The sequence below is a fragment of the Magnolia sinica genome, chromosome 7, assembly GCF_029962835.1.
Source record: "Magnolia sinica isolate HGM2019 chromosome 7, MsV1, whole genome shotgun sequence".
In the NCBI taxonomy this organism is placed as follows: Eukaryota; Viridiplantae; Streptophyta; class Magnoliopsida; order Magnoliales; family Magnoliaceae; genus Magnolia; species Magnolia sinica.
The window spans coordinates 87,090,588-87,112,304 of NC_080579.1; the positions used below are offsets into that span (position 1 = coordinate 87,090,588).

General features: G+C 39.7%; 1 protein-coding gene across 1 annotated transcript; it reads right to left on the bottom strand.

Moving 5' to 3' along the window:
* Positions 1-6,492: 6,492 nt before the first annotated feature.
* On the bottom strand, positions 6,493-9,978 carry LOC131251618 (protein indeterminate-domain 16-like). The gene is made up of 3 exons (XM_058252454.1): positions 9,002-9,978; positions 8,478-8,877; positions 6,493-7,501 (listed from the first exon to the last, which is right to left on the bottom strand). Exons 1-3 carry the CDS (start codon positions 9,123-9,125, stop codon positions 6,667-6,669), a joined length of 1,359 nt encoding a protein of 452 aa, XP_058108437.1. The 5' UTR covers positions 9,126-9,978; the 3' UTR covers positions 6,493-6,666.
* Between the last annotated feature and the right edge of the window lie 11,739 nt (positions 9,979-21,717).

Here is a 21,717-nt window from a genome sequence, read left to right on the forward strand (position 1 = left end):
TCGATTGGCCCGATCAATCGACAACCTAATCGATCGAGCAATCTTTGATCAATCGATAACGCATGCTTGATCAATAAAACATGCAAAAAATAGTACATAAAGTTTAGGGTATTTTTTAAATTATTGCTGATTGATCTGATGGCTTGATCAATCAACTATGGTTTAAACGAGAGAAACATTTCACCCTTTTCTTGCAGACTTCCTCACTTTAAGGCTTCTTGGTGTTGGGAATGGAGGAGTAGGAGTTTTCATAATCGAAGGTGATGATATTTTGGTTATTTTGAGGCAAGTAATAGGAAAAATATCATGCGATAAAATATTTTTTTAAAAAGATGTTTAAAAATAGATTATGATAAGGGGAGTAATAAAAAATCAAAAAAAGAAGAAGAAAAGGAAATGATGTCATAATTTAGTAAAAAAAAAAAAGTACTGAAAATTCAAATTTCGGTTATGATTTGATGTAAAGTGGGTCACGGACACTTTAATGGCCAAGATGGACTAGAGAAGGCCCAATTTAAGGTGGAAGTGATCAGGATCATCAAAACTTCAAAACAGTCGTATCTCGCAAACCGGAATGATTTTTTCAACATATCATATGATTTTGGGGTAGGAGAAGCTACTTTAGACAACCAACCCTGCTATGCCAAGTTGCCCATGCCGAATTTGCGAGATTCCGTTAGATCGACAGTCAAAGTCCTTTTTATTTTTATTTTTACTATAAATAGTAAGTTTTAATTCATTCATAACTTTTGATCGTTTGAGTTTTAAGAGTATTGCCCAACATGAAAAGGACTTAGAAAAATTAGGAGAATAGCGTGGTTAGGCCAAATTGGACACTTACTATTTTTGGCCAAAAACCAAGAAGTGTAGTAGAAATTATGATCGTCTATAAATAGTAAGTTTTCTATTTATAGCAAGTAACGTTTTTAGGAAGTTTGATTCTAAAATTTCATCCTAAGTTTGAGTTCACTATTTAGCGGATTGTAATTTTAATTTTTTATTATCATCAATCAATTTATTTCGAAATATTAGAATTATTTCTATTTTCATATCTCTCGTGGATTCGAGGAATCTCTGTAATGAGTCCAGAGAAGCTTTGTGGATTCAGATAGTTAACCCTGAGGAAAATGATGATCGACCTCATCACATCCTTCCTTGCGTCATGTTCTTTGACCAAATCTTGACATTTGATTAATTGCTTGTTGATTGTCGAAACACTTGGCAGCCTCCGGAGGAGAAAAGGTGAAAGTGGATTTTAGATCTCCCTCCTGCTAAGTGACACATGGATGGACGTGATGAGGTCGAGCATCGTCTTCCTTAGGTTATAATTACTCCGAATCCATGGAGCTTCTCTAGACTCCTCACAAAGATTCCTCCAATCCACGAGGAGAGAAAAAATAGAAATAAATTCTAATAAAATAAAAAATAAATTGATTGATGGATAAAAATGAATTTACAGTCCTTTAAATAGTGACACCAAACCTATGATGAAGTTTCAGAATCAAACTCCAACTCAAACTCCCTAAAAATCACGACTTACCATAAATAATAAACTTACTATTTATAGACGGTCATGATTTCCACCAGACTTCCTGGTTTTCGACCGAAAATAGTAAGTGTCTTATTTGACCTAACCACGTTGTTCTCCTAAACTTTCTAAGCCTTTTTCGTGTTGGACACAACTCCAAAAGCTCAATGGATCAAAAGTTATGATGGAACTAAAACTTACTATAAATAGTAAAAACGGAAATAAATGGATTTTCAACCATTGATCTGATGGAATCTCTCAAATTCGGTGTGGGCAACCTGGTGTAGCGGGGTTGGTTAGCTAAAGTAGCTTCCCCTACTCCAAAATCATATATGGTACATCAAATAACTCAATTTGGTTTGAGATATGTTTGTTTTAGTATTTTGATGGTCCTGATCACTTTCGACTTCGATCGGGCCTTCTTTGGTCCATCTTGGACATTAAAGTGTCCCCGACCTTCTCTACATCACCAAGTTGCTCATTTGATCTTGTTTTGGAGTTTGGATGGGTCAAATTATATTTTGGGTTGTCTTGGATTTGATAAGGACTGATTTAGATAGACTCATACTAACTTATGCAGACTTTGATATAGGTATATTACAGTTCCATATTTCAATGTGAAAAGCTGTTCATCTGATGGGGCCGGATCAATCATTCTTTTATTGGGTGGGATGTCCACAGTGCTAAATGACTAAAATACCTCCATGGAGTAAAAAGACATTAGATAGTATGGAGGTATCTTAGTGTATGTGAGGCATCCAACTTATCCAGTGGGACCCCTCCATAAAACTTGGTCAGCCACAAAATCATGCTTATCCTGCACACTGTAGAAAAACAATGGGTGACCACCTAAAATCTTCCAAATCCATGTGGTGGCTCACTTGATGATTGGATTGGCTAGATCTTTGGTTGTCTCATTTTCATGGCAAGATGGATGGGTTGAATGATATAAACATTGGCCTACATGTGTCTATAATTAGTTGCCCATGAGACAAGCGTAAAATGTCATTTGGTCAAAAGCAAAAGTGCTGATAGACTGGGATTCTTCCCTTGAGAAATCCGCAATGAATTTGTGAAACATAGGAAAGGCATCTCCAACATTGCACAAGTGAGGGAAAGTATGACTAACTGTCATAGACCATTGATGCAATTTACCCTAACAAAACCATTATATCTCTTTTCAAAGGGCTATATATGTTAGTTTTGCAAGAGATAAACAATGGCTGGGACTCCTAAGCAGTGGTATTATTGTATAACAACCCAAACAGTCAAAATATCTGACCCGAATGTGGATGGAGTGCGCATACCCTAAAATTTGTACTGATAAGACAGTATCAGCTAGGGCTACAGCTTGGATTCGGGCGTACCGGGGAATTTTCCATCTCAGTAGGAGCTTTCCTTAGTATAGCCACATTAGCAGCGCTTGGAATGATTTTAAGAGGTGTGTGGGGTTGTCAGGTCGAATTAGGGTTGGAAAATTCGAACTTGATTTAAAATCCAGTTGGGTTTTGGTTGAGCAAATTTAGGTCGGATTAGTTTAGGATAATCACATATAAGGATCAGGTTGAGCAAGGTGGGCACGAGGTATTCAGGTTGGGCACCTCAGGTTAGAATTCGGGTTAAGTCAAGTTGCAGGTTGAGTCCTTTTGAGGTCAGGTTAAGCTCCTTAACCTGACCCAATCAGCTCAAGTTGCACCCCTAATATTAACCATCTTTTTTTTTTTTTTTTTTTTTTTTTTTTTTTTTTTTTTTTTAATTTATAAATATTATTATTAAACCATTTAACTAATCGACGTTAATTTGATAGTTAGGATTACTTGATGAGATAACTTTAGACATATGCTCCATCCTTTACAGTTTGAGTGACTACTACATCGGTGCTAGAGTTACAGAAGATGAGTCACCACCATTTTTTAAGTTGTGCAAAACTGACATAATAGTCAATAATTTTCTCTTGATTGGATGGTCAGGATTGCTTGATGAGTGTGGGTTTGGCAAACATAGTCCATCCACAACAGAACTCACAATTTAGATGGTCTGTATAGCTGGAAATGAGTGTCACATGAGGAGCATGAGCCACTGGCATTTCCTAAGCCATGCAAAACTGACACAGGCGTCTGGACTCTTTTTACTCGATGGTAAAAGAAAAGGGAAAGAGAAAGGGGAAAAAAAAAAAAAAGAAGAAGAAGAAATTCTAACACGAAATTGTGTAGAAAGAAACTCCACATTTAAAAGGGCACAGTATCCAAAGAAACGAAAGGAAAGGCAACTTGTCTCGGTACATTACGATACATCGCTTTCCATACACACGCACATATATGCACTGGCCGGGATTTGGTTTGGTTGGAGCAGTGAAAGTTTGCAGCGACCACACACGCAGTTTTAATGTGTGGGCACTCTCACTGATGCCACTCTTCTACTGTCTATTTCATATATGGTAAGATGCTACTGCACACATGCAAACCATCTCAGGAGCAGCTCCTGATTCTGAGAAGAAAGAGAGAGAAGGACTAGTCCTATGTCTATAACCCTTGAAACCTTGGCACTGAAAAACATGGCATTTCATACACATGCATTTAAAAAGAACAGATAAAACAGCAATGAAAAGGACCATTGGGCATCAGAAAAGCTCTGACTCCTCTCTCTCTAAGACCAGAAGGACATATACCGCCGAGATTTTAGAAATGTCACGATAATGTCACGAAAAATAAATTAAGCTATATTATTAAGGTATTAGAGTCAGATTCTTAAAATATCAGTAGATTTTCAGATATCTCATTTTTCACTGCTTAAGGAAGTGGATTGCATACTACTGAGTAAACATTGTGGGGTCATTGTGGATTTATGTTTGTTATCTACACCTTTTATCATTTTATCCACTCATTTTAGGTCATGATTTTAAATTGAAGCATGTCTATAGCTCAAGTGGGCCACATCATAAGAAACAATTGAGATAATAACATCCATTGTTGAAACCTTCGTAGGGTTCACCAGCATTCATTTGTTATCCAACCGGTTCATAAGGTTACAAAGACACGATTTAAGGGAAAACACAAATATCTGCTTGATCCGAAACATCCGTGCACATATTGAGCTTTCACTAGTAGGTGTTGGATTCACCCTCTTTCCTATGGTGTGGTTTATTTGATCACATGATATGCTTGAATTTTGGGCTCATGCCCTAAAATGAGCTAATAAAAATTGATTAACACCATGGATAAGGTACATACATTGCAATGGCCCACATAATTAAAAGCCTACTTAGTTACTAGACAATCAATTTCCTTACCCTAGTATCATTAAAAAATAAAAGATGACCAAAATCTAAGTGAAGCTATGGCACTTGATAGAGTAGAATGGTAGAAAAGGATTTGCATTGCTGATTTAATTTGTTGGATAATTCTAAGATGATGATAGATGAATTTGTTATTTAATATCTAAATTTTAAATTGATTATTAATTCAGAATAAATATTTTTATTTTGGCAAAAAAAGTTCCTAAAAAACGTCAAATTAAAAAGCATCCCATTAGAACTTTTGGTCAAGATATTGTTGAGAACTATGTTTCTAACTCAGGTTGTCCAATGACACTTGATAGGCAGGTACTAAATAATTGTTGGCTATTGGATATATTAACTCAAATAAAACTCACTGGACTGTGCATCTCAGTCTGCAAGTCACAATCCCAAGATCAGAAGAAACCTAACCTCAGATTCGTGGACGCTTGTTTGTGGAAATAGGGCCATCGGATGTATTTCATTTTCAACTGTTTAATAAACTTCCACTGATCCGACGGTCTAAAAAACTCCCCTTTTAGTTAAACGTCCACTAATCCTATGGTCGAGTAGCTTACTTTTTGGTTAAATGTCCACTAATCCAATGGTCGAGTGAGCTTACTTTTGGTTGATGATTCATCTGCAATGGATGCCGTAATTTGGTATTTTTAATTTGACTACTTATACGCCTAGTGTTTCAAGAGCCTGTGCATCATCCATCACACTCTGCCAGAGTATCAAAATTGTTCTCCTCAAGAGTGTACTTGCATCGCACCTGGGAATAAGAGCACGTGTGAAAGATCCAAGCTGTTCATTTTGTGGTGGCCAACGTGGTTATACAACTTTAGGGATAAAGATGTGTACATGGAATTTTGACCGTTGGTTGATGTGCATTAAAAGGTATCCATCTAACTATATTATTGGCTTATTTTTGAGAAATGATATCCACACACTGGATCCAGTTTGATGAGCGGCTCTGATGTCGTACTTGTGTATTCGTGGTTTAGACGTGTGGGGCCAGTGCCAGAATTTTTTTCCCTCTCTTTTTCTGTGCACTGATGATTTAAATTCAACTGGCAATTTCCATCAGGACCCATTTCAATGGTCTTTCTATTCACCACTCGCCCTGCAAGGTGATCACCTGTCAAAAAAAAGTCCACCTTCCTCGCTAGGAGAGCGTACGGTAACACCATATTCATGCATACAATCACCAGTGGCATGCATATATATCGATCTTGACCATCCAAAAGTGGGACCCACATGGAACCGTGCACACCTTAAGAATCATAAGGACCCGGAGATCCTAACCATCGCATCTTAGATCATTGAGTTTGAACCGTCCTTCATTGGTCATGTAACTGTACATTGGATGGCTCATGGGTCAATGTGACTTTTAGCTTGGGCTCCATCTAGACTCTAGAAGAACATATGCGCATGAACGTGCACGTGTAACTGTACATACACGTGTAAAGTTCATGAGTGAATGAACATGATGCACCATGCACTACCAGAGTACCATACACTAACATAAACATGCTGTTTAACGTAGAGAGATAATCAAAGTAATCCATTGATCCACGTAAAATCATGCAAGTCATAAAAAACACATGCAAATTACAAAACACCCCATTAGAAAATCTACAATTAAAAATTTTTTAAAAAAAAAAGAAAAAGAAAAAAGAAAAGAAAAGAAACTAACATGGCCCAGCAGCTTCATCATCATTACCGTCAGCATCATCATCATCATCAACAACTCATTCTTCTTGATTCAAATAAATGAAAAAATAACAAACGCAACCCCAAATCATATCAGGTTACAACAAGCACTCCGTTAATAATTACAAAAGAAGAAGAAAAAAAATACTTAGTAGAGAGACCTGTCGTGGTGGGCCATCTTGGATCGACGGTTCTGATCATCGTTCTCGCCTTCACCCTCCGTGACGGCCGATGACATGTAGCTCATCACCAGCGAGTTCTCGTCTGGCAGTGGCACCAGCACCGTCGTGGGGGCCGCTGCAACGGCAGCTGCTTGGAACCGTTGCTTGCACGTGTGACACGTGATTTGGAGGAGGGTGGCGTTGATCTGCTTAGTAGCATGCTCTTTGAGGATCTGAGCTTTGTCGAGCTCGGCCTGTGCATGTTGCCGAATTCTCTTCGCATTGGCGAATTCCTGCTCGGCGAGTTCGATCTGCCGCTTGGCTTGCTGGCGGGCTTCATCTGCAAATGCCTTCTCTGCGACAGCTAGCCGGAGCTGTTCCCGAGCCTGTTCTTTTAGCTCCTCGGCAGACTTTTTCCCGCCCGGGGAATCACGACTTGGGTCGATGTCGGAATTGGAATTGCTGGAAGTTCCGATCGAGAGTTGCAACCGGGTGGCATTCGTTTCATCGGAATTGGGGTGGAAGGAGGCTCCAAAGGCGTCGGGATGGGGATTGGAAGAGGGTAGAAGCTGAAGTTCGAGGTTGTGGCGAAGATCGAATGGCGCTGGTGGGGCCCGATCGGAACATAAGAAGATGGACCCAGTCATGGCTGTCTGCTTCGTCATTCTCAAACCAGGCCATGTGGCTGCACTGAAGTTAGTTTCGCTTGATGGGCTTGGGCTGGAAGCGGTCCTTGACAGGCAGGCAGGCTGCGGCGCCTGTAGTTCTGGCCGCAGGCGGCCCGCATTGCAAGCATCTTGATGTTCAATGAAGCTTTCTACCCTGAACAAGATAAAAAAAAACCGAAAATTGAAAAATATAATTTAATTTCAGATGTTTGGATGAAATGTAGAACAGGAAATAAGGTTTAAGAGAATCTTTGATTAGGAACGGAAACTTATTATAATATAAAACAGATAAAGGAGTTTTTGATATTGGGGTTTCTAGGATTTGGGTAATTAAAAAAGGACTGATGTGAATTAAGCAAAAAATAATAATTCAAAGTTAGCTCTCAAAATAAGAAAAATTGAATAGTCATCTTGGAAATAGTGTGAAACTGTCAATAGAGTTGAATGGTGAAGAAGACTATTGAAATTATTTATTTATTTATTGACTGTCCTTTGATCATAAAACCCAAGAAGAAAAAATGGTGGAGTTAACTAGAAACAATAAAGAGATCTTGATCTTGGGTTTGGGCTTTGGATATGTCTTATAAAAACAGGAAAAATAAAACCCTTAAAAACGAAGCCATGATTCTAACTGCTTGATTTTTTAGTGTTATGATCCTTCTTAGTTTTCTTCTTCTTCTTCCTTTTATTTTCCTTTGTGTGTTGGGGGCAGGAGTGTTTTTGGGTTTTGGATGGAGAACATGGGAAGTAGATGGGAAAAAACTAATCCAAATTAGAAATCAAACCAAAAAATATCATAAAAACCTAGTTTGTTATGGGTGTTCCTCTTCTTGGGTTCTATAGTTAAAAGAATCAAATTAACAAAATGAAACTCAATTCCAGGAATTGGGTTCGGAATTTGGCGATGATCAAACCCAAACAAGAGGAAATAATTCAAGATGTTATTGAAAATCATTAAAAAGAAAATATTAGTATTCGAGGATGGAGACGAAGCCACTCTTATTAAAATTCAAGCAATTTACTTAGCATGGGGCGAGAAAAAGAGAGACTTAGGGAAAATTAGTACTAAGGAATCGTGTTAAAAGAAAGACAAAGATGCGAAAATTAGTGGTAGAGAATGGGCAAAAGACCTTGAGAAAACACGGCCACAATCGCAAGAATGGCCTCTGGTGCCGCAGGTCTTGAGGTGGGCCTTGTAATCGGATTGAACGGCGTAGCCCTTAGAACATTTGTCGCAGACCCACTGCTTGTGATTGCTATGCTTGCGGCGGAAATGCTTTTTGATGCCGACGAGATCGCCGAGAGCGTGGCAAGGGTCATGGTGCAGGCAGCTAGGTTCGGGGCAAACGAAGACGCGCTTGCGGACCTCCGGCGTTTCCCTCTTCAGAAGCTTCCAAGGGACCTTGTGACGGCGACGGTGCATCTGAAGGTTCTGATCTCGTTGGAAGCCTTGGTTGCAGATCTCACAGATGTAACGGTCGGATTCGAGAAGAGTCTTCGGAGAGAGGGAGACGACTTCTGCATCGGGGTCTGTTGGAGAAGAGGAGGAGAAATGGAAATTGGGAGGGTAAGGGGAAGAGGAAAGATGGTGAAAATACTAGTGGAAATGGAATGGGAGTGTGTGTGTGTGTGTGTGTGTGTGTGTTTTTTTTACCTGGAGTGCCAGCAGGCCTTCTTTTCCTTTTGCTGTTGTTGCCATTTTCAATGCAAGGGAAGGGTTGAGGAGGGATTGTAGAGGAGGCATTGTTGCCTTGGGAAGGTGATGGGGAGCTGAACATGGGAGGATTTTTGTTTGGGCGGTGTTGGGTTTTTTGTTGAAATCTTCAAAGAGCACCTTTAATCAAGCTCGCTCGCTCGCTCGCTCTCTCTCTCTCTCTCTCTCTCTCTCTCTCTCTCTCAATTGGATTTTGTTGGGTTTTTGTTGAAATCTTTAAAAAACCAACAACAATTAACTCTCTCTCTCTCTCTCTCTCTCTCTCTCTCTCTCTCTTATTTGATTTTTGTTGGGTTTTTGTTAAAATCTTCAAAAACCCAAGAAGAAGTTCTCTCTTTCTTGTTTGGGTTGGACTGGGTTTTTTGTGAAAAACTTCAAAAGACCAACGCCAAGCTCTCTCTCTCTCTCTCTCTCTCTCTCTCTCTCTCTCTCTCTCTTATTTGGGTTGGGCTGGGTTTTTGTGAAGAATCTTCAGAGGATCAACACCAAGCTCTCTCTCTCTCTCTCTCTCTCTCTCTCTCTCTCCCCTATATCTTTATGAGATAAAAGCATGCAACTGATTTTGGAGGTGAGAGAAAGCAGACTCTTTTTATATATATATTATATGAGCAAAGAGGAGAGAAATACAGGTAGAACATGAAGAAAAAAGCTCTTTCGGCTCCCTACAGCTTTCTCTCAGCTTTAGGCCTTTAAGCTTTCCTCTATCTTTTAAGCTTTCAGCCCTCTCTCTACCTCTCTCATATAACTCCCCTCTCTCGTATATGAAAATATAAGAGAGAGAAGAAAGAGATTTGTTAATAAAACGTTGCAAAAGGGTCTGACCCAATCACACTGCTCGAAACTTGAGCCCACACACACAAACACACTCGCATCGGGACAGAAAAAAAACATCCCCACAAAGAAACAAACACTCATAATTCATCCTACAGTCATTTGCATGCATAAATGCAGGCTACCCCCTCGTATGCACGTGAGCTCTCTCTCTCTCCCCTTTTGCGTATACCCTATAGAGAAAGAGACATACTCTGATACTCCTCGATGGTTCATACTCATGCAATCAATTATTGTATACGTGGAATATCCTTACCTCAATTAAACCATCCAATTCCTTGGACCCATTTTTAATGGGTCCATAAACAAAATATTACATTGGACGGATGTCGTAAATGGCCGATTAATCAATGGATAGGTGAAATGAAAATTTTATTGATTGGAATCAAGATCTTTTGACCAATATGTTTTTTTTTTTTTTTCTTTCAATTTTGATCTATCTAATGCAGGCCCATAATTTTAATGGTTTGATATGATTCACATATGTGCTGTTTTTATAATTTATGAGGCGCATGTGTATAAATCATCACACTCAATCGGAGCACCGAATAACTCTTAATATAGCACACGAGTGTGATATCAGAATCCTTTATCTTCTCGGTGCTGCTGTGGATGCCAAAACTCAACAATCATACCAGTTGGACAATCCTAGCTGGCCCAGTGAAGGAACTTAAAAGTCCTCCAAAAGGATAAGAGAATCTGATTCATAAGAACTTTTGGGTATGGCCCATCCTTGACGGATCTAACAGATGGACGGTCTGGATCTTTTACATGTATGTCGTGTGCATCGAGATGGAATACTTACAGTTAACTTGGATATGGGCTTTGAGCACCGGATCTTTTCCTGATATGTGTATGCACATACTTGCCAGCCACACAGCATGATTGAAAAAAACAAAAGAAAAATACAAATCTATATGAATGATTGTGTATTGCATTAGGAGAAATTCTAGGTGAATGATAGAGAGATGTGTTTGATGAATAACAAGACGAAAACAAAAGAATGTGGAAACATAGAAACGAAATATTATATGATCACGCAGTATTTTGGATTTTCAGTTTGTTTAAGTGGGGCTCACTGATTGATCAGTCAGATCATTGATTTGATCAGCACCATCCTTTGATTAGGTTTAGAAATGGGTCAGGTTGAGTCAACCGATCATTCAACCTGATCGGACCGCCCTATGGACCTGATCGAACCCGACCTGAACTTGATATATAACCAACTGGTAAATCCTATAAGGATTAAGAAATTTTGATTAAAACGTAAACTCCTACTCAAGTATCATTGAAAGAAAACTAGGAAATTAGACTAATGTAACTGTAATATTGAATCGACATAGATAAATGGGCCACATTTAAATCCTCTTATTCCAGACCCAACCCAAATTCAACTTCCTTGAACTTGTACCCGACCCAAATTCAATTTATATACTAGTAGATCAACCATCAGGGCTATACATAATGGGTAGGCCGTAAACAAGAGTATGATAAAGTATACACTGATTTTAAATCTTGATTCGCAACTCTCCTTGGATGGATCAGAAGATCCTCGCCATCCAATCTCTTGTCCAAATCCAGTTGAATGTGGGACATTTGTGTATTTCCTTTTCTATCCGTCTATTTGTGGGCCACCAATATGTGGGGTTGAGGTATATTCCAATCAAGGATATTTCAAAAGCATGGTCCATCCTTGTGGGGGCCATCAAATCAACGGTTTGGATCACTTAAACAATATCGGGGTGGAGGATGATGATAATGGCTCAATAAAAACAACATTAAGATGTGGAGCTAGAGAAATGAAAGTATCAAGGGAAAGCTAATTACGATAGGGTTTCACACTTTCATTGGAAAGAATTAGTAAGGACAAAAAGCAAAAAAGAAAGTGGAGAGGGAATCTTTTGAAATTGTCATTTTTACGACTATTTCATAGATATAGATAAAAGTCAAATTACCAAAAACACCCTACTCTTCCAGGAAAAGAAACCCATGTTAGACAAATGTGGAGTTATTTGATACTCTGCCAGAGTATGATACTTGATACGCATGCACTTAGAGATTGTAGCGTCAGCATATAATTACTAAAATTAAACCAGTTAAATTGTGGAACCCACTTTTGCTGAGTCAGTGCCCTGAAATCAGATTGATTGAACAATGTTAAACTCTGAGTGGACCATTGGTTATTATTATTATTATTTTTTAACCATCTGAAATATGTCTTCTTATCTGTTCTTCATATAATTACATAAGTGTGATTTTTGTTTGGTGAGACATCTAGTCCGGGAACCATAATTTTTACAGTTTAATTTGGATTGGTTGTATGCCATTTATGGAATTTCCATGTAATTTCTAGTTGCCTGTGCATCATCTGTCACACTCTGGCAGAGTATGGAAGTTATTTTTTATCCGGAGAAATACACTACGGTATCGTATAGTAGAGTGCCTGCCGCGCATGGACCAAATCTCCCCTCGGAAGTCACAAAACCAGTACCTTCCATTTGTAAGAGTTACACCATATTGCAATTGTACAATGTCTCAATGCGTGTGTATGCACTTTCATCTGATGGACAGGATCATCTGGTTGTTCTCACCTTTGTGAGAGCACGTGTGCCCAGGATTGGATGGCTAGGATCATCCAAATGTATTGATTTTGTGCACTTCAACTTGATGGCCACAGATTGAATTGTTGATCATCGGAATGGAGTGACTTTTGATGCACCGGATTCACTGGTCAGGATCATCCTAAATAGCGCAATACTTCTGTGACGGATTCACGATTCGATGGCCTGATTACACAGTGGACGGTTAGGATCGTCGGAATGGCGTTAATTTTTCCACAGACGGTTCTGATAATCCAAATTGAGTGGATATCCTGGTCACGTATCAGACGGTTATGATAATCCAAACTGAGTGGATTCGACGACCAGGATCATCCCAATTGTATAATTCTTTTATGCCTCATCCCAACTCATAATTTGGATGGTAAGGATCATCCGAACCGCGGGATTTTCTTGCTATAACAAACCAACTCCCCCCATCTTATCTTATCTGTAACACTTCAATTTGATGTCAAAGGATCAACGGTCAAGATCATCCGAACGGTGTTTATATTTCGTGATATGTCACGTGCGCAGTTTGATCCACGATGGGCTTGGACTGAGGTACAGGTATGTCAGCAACAAGGCCATGGATGGATGTGTGGTACAACCAACGACACGTACACTGGCAGTGTACCATATAATTCATCTAAAATAAAATTAAAATCCTAAATAAAAACAAATTATATATGATATAGGAAGATAACAAAAGCTATCTACGAGAGAAAGGACACCCGACACCGAAACTGCAGCCTCTTGTTTGGTGGCTGCCGGGCACAAAAAGCAGTGGGCCTCACCCCATAGCCAACCATAATTCCTCCACCTCATCATCCCCTCCCTTAGATAATTTAAAGGACAGATCCAGTGGTCCGCCGGACCACCGAATTGTTGCTACCTCCTATTCCCATTATTAGAAGATTGGAAATACTGGGGCCCACCTGTTTTCACTGGACGGGTCATGTGGTACGCAGGTGGGTGCCACCAACACACTTGCGGCTGTCGTGATTGTATCAGGATGGCTGAAGGATTAGATAATTTGGTAGTCCGGCGAATTGCTGTTTCTTATTGTGAACTTGAAAACTTAGCCATTGGACAGTCTGAACATGTTTATGCCAATCAAGATCGTCCAAATTGTGGGGCTCATATTGGATGGAAGATGTATGGTCGGATTAGTTTAGCTTAATTGCCGGTGTCCACTAAATGGATGGTTAGAAACACAACGGTCTGATGTCCGAATTACAAAGTCAAATCTGTCGACATCATCTTTTCAGTGTAATTTTCTGACATGATTCAAACGGTGATGGACCCATGATTTGGATGGTCTGTATTGGCATTTATGCATAGGCAGATATGTTTATATGATCCTGGATTTGAGGATCTATACGATAGGCTTGTGTTTCCAATTCCAACAAGTGGACCCATGATTTAGTGATAAAAACCACTTATCTCTTGGAACACTCTGTGGATGGCTATACCCTCACAGGTCTCACTTATCTCTTGGAACACTCTGTGGATGCCTATACCCTCACAGGTCTCGCTTATCTCCTGGAACACCCGATGGATGGCTATACACACGACGAGGTCGATCACCATCTTCCTTGAGGGATAACTACTCCGAATCCACGAAGCTTTTATAGACTCTTCAGAGAAGAGATCTCAAATCCACGAGGAAAAATAATAAATTAGAAATAAATTTTAAAAATTTAAAATTTGATTGGTTGATGATAAAAATGATTTTACAGCCTTTTAAATGGTAATATAAATCCTAGAAAGAAGTTTCAGAATCAAACTCCAACTCAAACTCTCTAAAAAATTAGAATTATTAAAAATAGAAATTTTTTCTTAAATTTTCAATTTTGAGCTGAAAGTGCACATTTTCTGATGAAATGAATAGACACAACTTACTTTATGGGTTTGTGCACCTCGAGTGGCCCGTTTCAATAAAGATTGATAGGTTATCCGCCCTGTAACGATACGCGGATCAAATGTTATGACCAATTTATGGTTCACATTCTTTTGGTCTAACCATGCTAGGAATGTATTTGTGCCACATTTTACATCAGACCACTCCATTTGGAAAAAACTTGTCTTAGAGTTACTCAATGGACTTCGCTCATGATATTCAAATAATTTTTGCTGTCGATGTCTTTCAACATTTTCGTTATGCTTTGCATTAGGCTCTTGAGCTTGCACAATACATGTACTCATGCTCTCCCTGACTTGACTAGTATGCATCAGTTCCCTTACTTATGCTTGCAAAATCTTACATTCTTTCTGATAATGTGGACAATTAGGCAGACTTGCTCATAAGACAAGATCATTGTGGTTTTATGTATCTCGTATAGGAGGCAATTCCTTAGAAAGTTCATCAAGCACAATCACCTTGAACTCTTGCAACATTGGTTTCAAATTCTCTTGGATGTTCATAGGCTCCATATATTTTTTCTTTTCAATCAATTCATCTAAATCTCTCATCTCCTAAGATTGTTTAACAAAATCTTGTTCAGTTATGAGAGATCATCCCTTTACTTTAGAAGTCTTGGGTTGGTTCTTCGTTCCTATAAGGATGATGATAAACTTTCTACCATCTTTAATAAAGATAAATACGTTATCTCGGCCTCTATGCATAGTATTAACATTATATTGCCATGGTCAACCAAGTAACATGTGACAAGCTTTCATGTCAACCACGTTACAAAGTATTTGATCCTTATAATTTTTATCAATTGAAAATGAGACAGTGCATTGTTCGGTTACCTTTGTTTTGTTGACATCCTTGATCCATCCAATCATGTATAGAGATGGGTGCCTTTCTGTTTTCAGTTGTAGCTTTTCTACCATTGTTTTTTATATGAGATTCTCGCTGCTCCTGACATTAATGATCACATTAGAGAATTTTTTTTGTGTACTGTGCACCTCATTCGAAAGATGTTGTGCTGCTGTAAATTTATCTCTACCTTTGGCATGTACAATAACTTATGATCAAAGTGGTGACCTGCGATTCACCATCATCGGATGGTGCTTTATGAAAATCAGGGTTATGTCATACAACGACCACAGGTGGTTGATCATCGCTTTAGGCTCGGGGTGAAATTAGCGTATCTGCAAAACGGTTGATGGTTACTTGCAGCCCTTGCATGGTTAACTGAATTTCCCGATGGAAATCTTACATTCTTTCCAAAAGATAACGAATCCTTGTATCACTGTCTATAAGATTTTGGTCCATACTTTCGTTATTTGCCATCGGTCCGAGGGGAGTCCTCGTGCTGATACCAATTGACGCAAGGATGAATGTGATGAGGTCGATCATCGTTCTCCTCAAAGGGATAACTAATCCGAATCCACAAAGCTTCTTTGGACTCCTCACAGAGATACCTCGAATCCACGAGGGAAAATAAGAAAATAGAAATAATTCTAGAAATTCAAAATTTGATTTTTTTTTTTTATTATAATAAGAATGAATTTACAACCTTTTAAATAGTGATACCAAACCTAGGAAGAAGTTTCAGAATCAAACTCTAACTCAAACTCCTTAAAATTCGTAATTATCCAAAATAGTAAAATTCTAACTCTAATAAAAATCCTAATTCTAGTAAAACTCTTCTAAAGCCTAATTTCTAAAAATAAAAATTTTAAATAAACTTTTGCTAGAAGAGTCCTAGTATGTTCTAAAAAAATGGAAAATCTAAAACTCTAAAAATAAGAAAATATAAAAAAATAATATTAGAATTGCTAAAAATAGTAATTTTTCCTTAAAATTTCATTTTTGAGCTGAAAGTATGTGTTTTCTGACGAAATGGACAGATGTGACTCACTTTGTGGGTTGGTTCACTTGGGATGACCCGTTTCAGTAAAGATTGATAGGTTATGCACCATGTAACGATACCCAGATTAAAAGTTATGGCCAATTTACGGTTCACCTTCTTTTGGTCCAACCATGTAAGGAATGTATCTGTGCCACGTTCTACATCACAATCTTAAACTTTTGATTTCTGGCCAGAAAATACATGATTATGAAGGGAATTCCAGCAAAGGCCTCTGTGTTGGGCTTCAATTTAGACACACTACTAAATATGCAGTAAATGGTCTGTTTTTAATTGTGCATGTGTAAGGATATATGCGTTCGACATGTCAGAATCATATTCAACTCCAATAAAACCAAATACCTTATAACCTAGGCATTTAAATAGTAGAATTAGGATCAAGTCTATGAAGATCGGCCTGACCATTTAACCATTGATTAACAAGAAATTAGGCTACTTGTGAAGGGAATGATTAGTCATTTGCATGAGGTTTTTTTTTTTTTTTTTTTGTTTTGTTTTGAAGACAATGACTTTTTTTTACATGGTAGGTTGGTCATGTTTGTCAATAAAATAAATGATTAAAAAGAAAAAAAGGAAACATACGACCAAATGACAATTTTATTAATATGAATATGAATACAATATAATTTATAGAAAAGTAAATAAAGCAAAAGTAATTACCGACGGCCATTTGAACAGGTGAGATTGCCTTAGTCGATCAGTAGACTTCTGAACCTAGATGGTTATGAGACAGTCATAGTTTGGCTAGAAGGGTATGTAAGACCTGTATCTTAGTCTGTACTATTCTGTAGATTTCTACGATCCTCCATATCTAATTCCGGCAATCCGTGACCTGTAATTGGCAATTGCACGTGACCCTGAGTCACACGTTGTCAACCCGAGACTTGTACCCTAGCGACTATACTGTCATCGCGGTTCCGATGCCGTGTCTCGCGCGCTAAGGCGATACCCAGGCTAGGAGATGTGGGCCCGCGTTCAGTTCGAGGAAAAAGCCGCGCATTTACAATTTCGAGAGAATCTCTACCTAAAATGTCACATTAATCAATCAATCAATCCTATCAAGGGTCAAGTACAAGTCAAGTACTACATCACTCAACCCATCACTTAACACATCACTTAACCCATCACAACCCATACCTCTCTTACACAAGCTACCCTAAAAGTCAACAATTTCTTACACAACCCATCCCTCTCTCCCATCCATCACTCCATCACCCATCTCTCTCTCTCCTTACAACCCTTCCTCTCTCATTTCTCAAACCCATTTCCAAGCAACCAAAAATATCTCACGTCCAAGCCTCCGAAGCTCTCATGGAGAAGCTTTAGTGTGGCCCACTTCCTACCCTCTCATCTCCCATCTCAACCCTCCATTTTTCATCATATTCCATCAAGATCGAAGCCAAGGAGTTCAGCGTTCCATCGGGCCAAGAAGAAGTGGACGGTAGGTAATCTTGGACACATATTTTCTTTTTTATCTTTTTGTGATTAAGGGCCCACATATGGTAGGACCCACCGTGATGTATGCTTGTATCCAAGAAGGGCCCATAGTGGCGGGGCCCCTCCGTCATATCCGATCTCTCTTTCTCTCTTTCTCTCCCTATCTCTTTGATCATAGCCCACCTATGATGTGTGTATTTTACCCATGCCATCCAACTAGTGGGCCACCTTGATCCCGATTTGGGGCTTGCGTGACCGGACGGTCACACATGCCCGAATGAAAGGGAAAGATAAATATGGATGTCTAATACACATCATGTGGGGCTAGACACTGGATGTATATATATATATATATATATATATATATATATATATATAGAGAGAGAGAGAGAGAGAGAGAGAGAGAGAGAGAGAGAGAGAGAGAGAGAGAGAGATTATATGTACGTGTGGGCCCCATGTGGGACCCACCTGTTTTGAAAGAATGGATTTGGCTAATGTACGCTGGCCAGCAGCCAGCCACACGGCTGCTGTATGTAGCAAATTGCGGTGGGCCACAACTGGCACCCACCTTGATGATATGTTGCATTCACCGTCCAGCTCATGGATGGTGGATCCCTATCTTGATGTATGTGTATTATCTATGCCGTCCAACCGTTTTGATGGGGGGACCCACCTGCTGATTGACGTCAGCACATTCTGTGGGTCCTACGTGATGTATATATACATCCAAGTCGTTTTAATGGTGGGACCCATTGCTAGACTAGCATCAGAAAGTTCCATGGGTCCCACCTGATGTATATGTACATCCCAGCCGTCCTGATGGTGGGACCCACTGTTGGACAAAGTTTGGATGGTGCTGATTTGTATAGACAATGTTTGGATGGTGCTGATGCACCTGGACAAAGTTTGGATGGTGCTGATTTATATGGACAATGTTTGGGCAGTGTTGGTCCTCATTAATAGGCCATGTGCCCCTGGATTGATAGTGTACAGTGATACACATGTTACACCTACAACTATTGAAATGATTTTAGTATGGTCCAAGCCCACTTGAGGACCATTGGTACAACCCATCCATGAGGCCCATCATGATGTATTTTGGCATGGGCGGGGCCCACCTGTTTGTATTGTTAGGCCTAGATATGTGGCCCATTTGGTGCATACGAGGCCCAAGTAGTGCGGCCCACTTATTGTATATGAGGCCCACGTGTGAGGCCCATGGTGATGCATTTACGACCCATTTGATGAGGCCCATTGTGATGTATCCGAGGCCCATGGGCGCGACCCATTGAGATGTAACTAAGGCTCATGGGTGAGGCCCATTATGATATATCCAAGGCCCATGGGCACGGCCCATTGAAATGCATTTACAGCCCATGGGCGAGGCCCAATATGATGTATTCAAGGCCCATGGGCGAGGCCCATTATGATGTATTCAAGGTCCGTGGGCGTGGCCCATTGTGATACATTCGAGGCCCTTGTATGAAGCCCAACACGATATATGAGAGGCCCATGAATGAGGCCCAATGTTATGTATGTGTGGCCATTACGTTGTGTATGAATCCCTTATGTAGGCCACTCCTTGGGAGCAATGTTAGTTAGGCGTCCACATTGATGGGCAACGATGGTTAGAGGTCCTTATTGTGACCTTCCCTTAGGCCTTGATAGGCCCATTCGCATCATTCTCTAAGTGGGTTGACTCTAATTATTGGGCCCCATTTGCATGACCCATCTATTCTCATTAGGCTATCCCAAGATGTTGGGCCCCTCATTGGTTGTTAGTGGGATTACTTCTTTAATTTTGAAGTTCACCTAGGACTCATTTGGGCCCCTTAGGGCATCTAGCGGGCCATGCGATAGTATGGTGAAGGAACCCTTTCCGGATCCTTAAGCTTTGGGTAGGCCGCTTAGGCCCAACCTTGATATAAGAGGGGGGATACATGATCATCATATAATATGCTTCATATAGCTCCATGATATATGTCCATACGCATCATCTGCATGCTTATGATGAGATGAGTGATTGATCATAACACATGCCTTTGGACAGATTGTTATGGGACTCCCTGGTAAGGGAAGTTGCCTACATGAGCGCGTGATACGCGCATGATTACTGTATGACTGGATTGTGTGATTCATGCATCTCGCATTGTGTGACATGTATACTGTATGCCCTAGCGACATCAGGGCCTTAACTTCCACAGACATATCGTGGTCGGCAGGATTGGACACCGAAAATCTTGTTCTACATGGGGTGCTATAGATATCCCTGGGTGAAATTTTCTAAACCCTTATGATACCAGGAGGTTGCTCCAACGTCTAAACCGAGTGGATGCATGAGCGCCGAGTGCCGATTACTAGAAGGTCACGCTTTTCCACTGTGTCGTGATCTGTTGGAAAGGGGGTGCGGCCTTACCCACCTGAGAGAAAGGGCAAAGCTAGGCTGAGTTTGACCAGCTCGAGGAATGAGTCCGTTATCAATGAGTCAGGCCCGATTTTGGCAGGCGGATAGTGAAGTCTCTTTCACTCACCTTTTTGTGCGCGATGGGGCGATAATCTGGTTTGGAGTGTACTAGACCCCGGTGATATTCTAGAGTTGAACTGTATTGATATATGGACTTAGATGAGGATTGATATGCTTGAGTTGCATCTCGCATCGCATGGTCTTGGTATGGCCGACATCATTCATGCCTTGCATCGCATGGCCTTGGTACGGCCAATAACATTCAAGTGTTCATCAGCATATTTCGCATTACTCTGATATTGCATAATTGTATTACTATATTGCGCAAACACTTTCACCACCCTCTAAGCTTTTCATAAGCTTATGCACAACCGTTGCATGCAGGTGACGTTGGATCGAGCAGCGCTGAGGCAGGAGCGCATAGCAGATCATCTTGGAGCTTTTGTTTATCATTATTATATTTTTCTTTATACGCATTGTACCTCTAAGTTTTTCATCATAGCGGAAATGTGATGAAGTTTTTGGTTGTTGTTTGTGAGTTATGCCTTTGGTTATGCTTATTTTGAATCAAACTGACGTTGAAAATCCTCCTTGTAGGATCCTAAGATCGGAACCTGGTAAATGGGTGCCAGGAGCCGATAATGGGGTACTACAGAGGCTGTCGGTGCTAGATTCAGTGATCGAAAATTTTGTGAGCCTGATTTTCGAGTTTGAGGCATGACAGGGTATAGCTAAAAGAATTATTAAAGACTTAAGGATTTGGATGTTCTAATCACGAGATCGTAGATGAAACTATATTAAATCCGAATTACTGCAGTGATGCGTTGGATAAAACTAAAGAGACTAAAATAAAGTTATACTAATCGATCCAAACTTACCATAGCATGACACTTGATAGAAGTGGAGGGGCTAAATTGGGCTATGTCAAGATAAGATAGGCATCCATTTAGGACAAAAGATTTGATAGGCAACGTTGAATTAAAGAGAGGTTTGTTGTGTTTGGATTGGCGAAGGCCTTGAACTCTTCATTCTCTATTATTCATTCTTTACTACTTTTATAGACTTGAGTTAAAAGATGGCCTTATATATAGTTCCTTAGATTTTGGGGTTGGCAGTCAACCTGTTAGCGGCCTTAACTTGATCTGCTTATAAGAAGGGGGCAACTAACCATTATGTTGTCGTGCGTATTCATGTTTTTGTCTGTTTTTAGACAACTTTCTCTCTTTAGTGCACGTTTGAGTTCTACAACTATGCATGGCTAATTAAATTAGATCATGTGTCATTGGTCACTACCTTAGTGCTATGTCAAATTATGTATACTTTTTAGATGTAACGACCCTGATTTTTGTGACCCACTTGAGACCTTGACTAAACAAATTAATAATTTGATTTTTCCTTTTTTAATAAAACCAAGCACTTATCCTAGTTAATAAAACTCTTAGTAGAGGAATAAGTTGGGGGATCAACTCCCAACACCGCAAGAATTTTATTTTGCCAAAATCC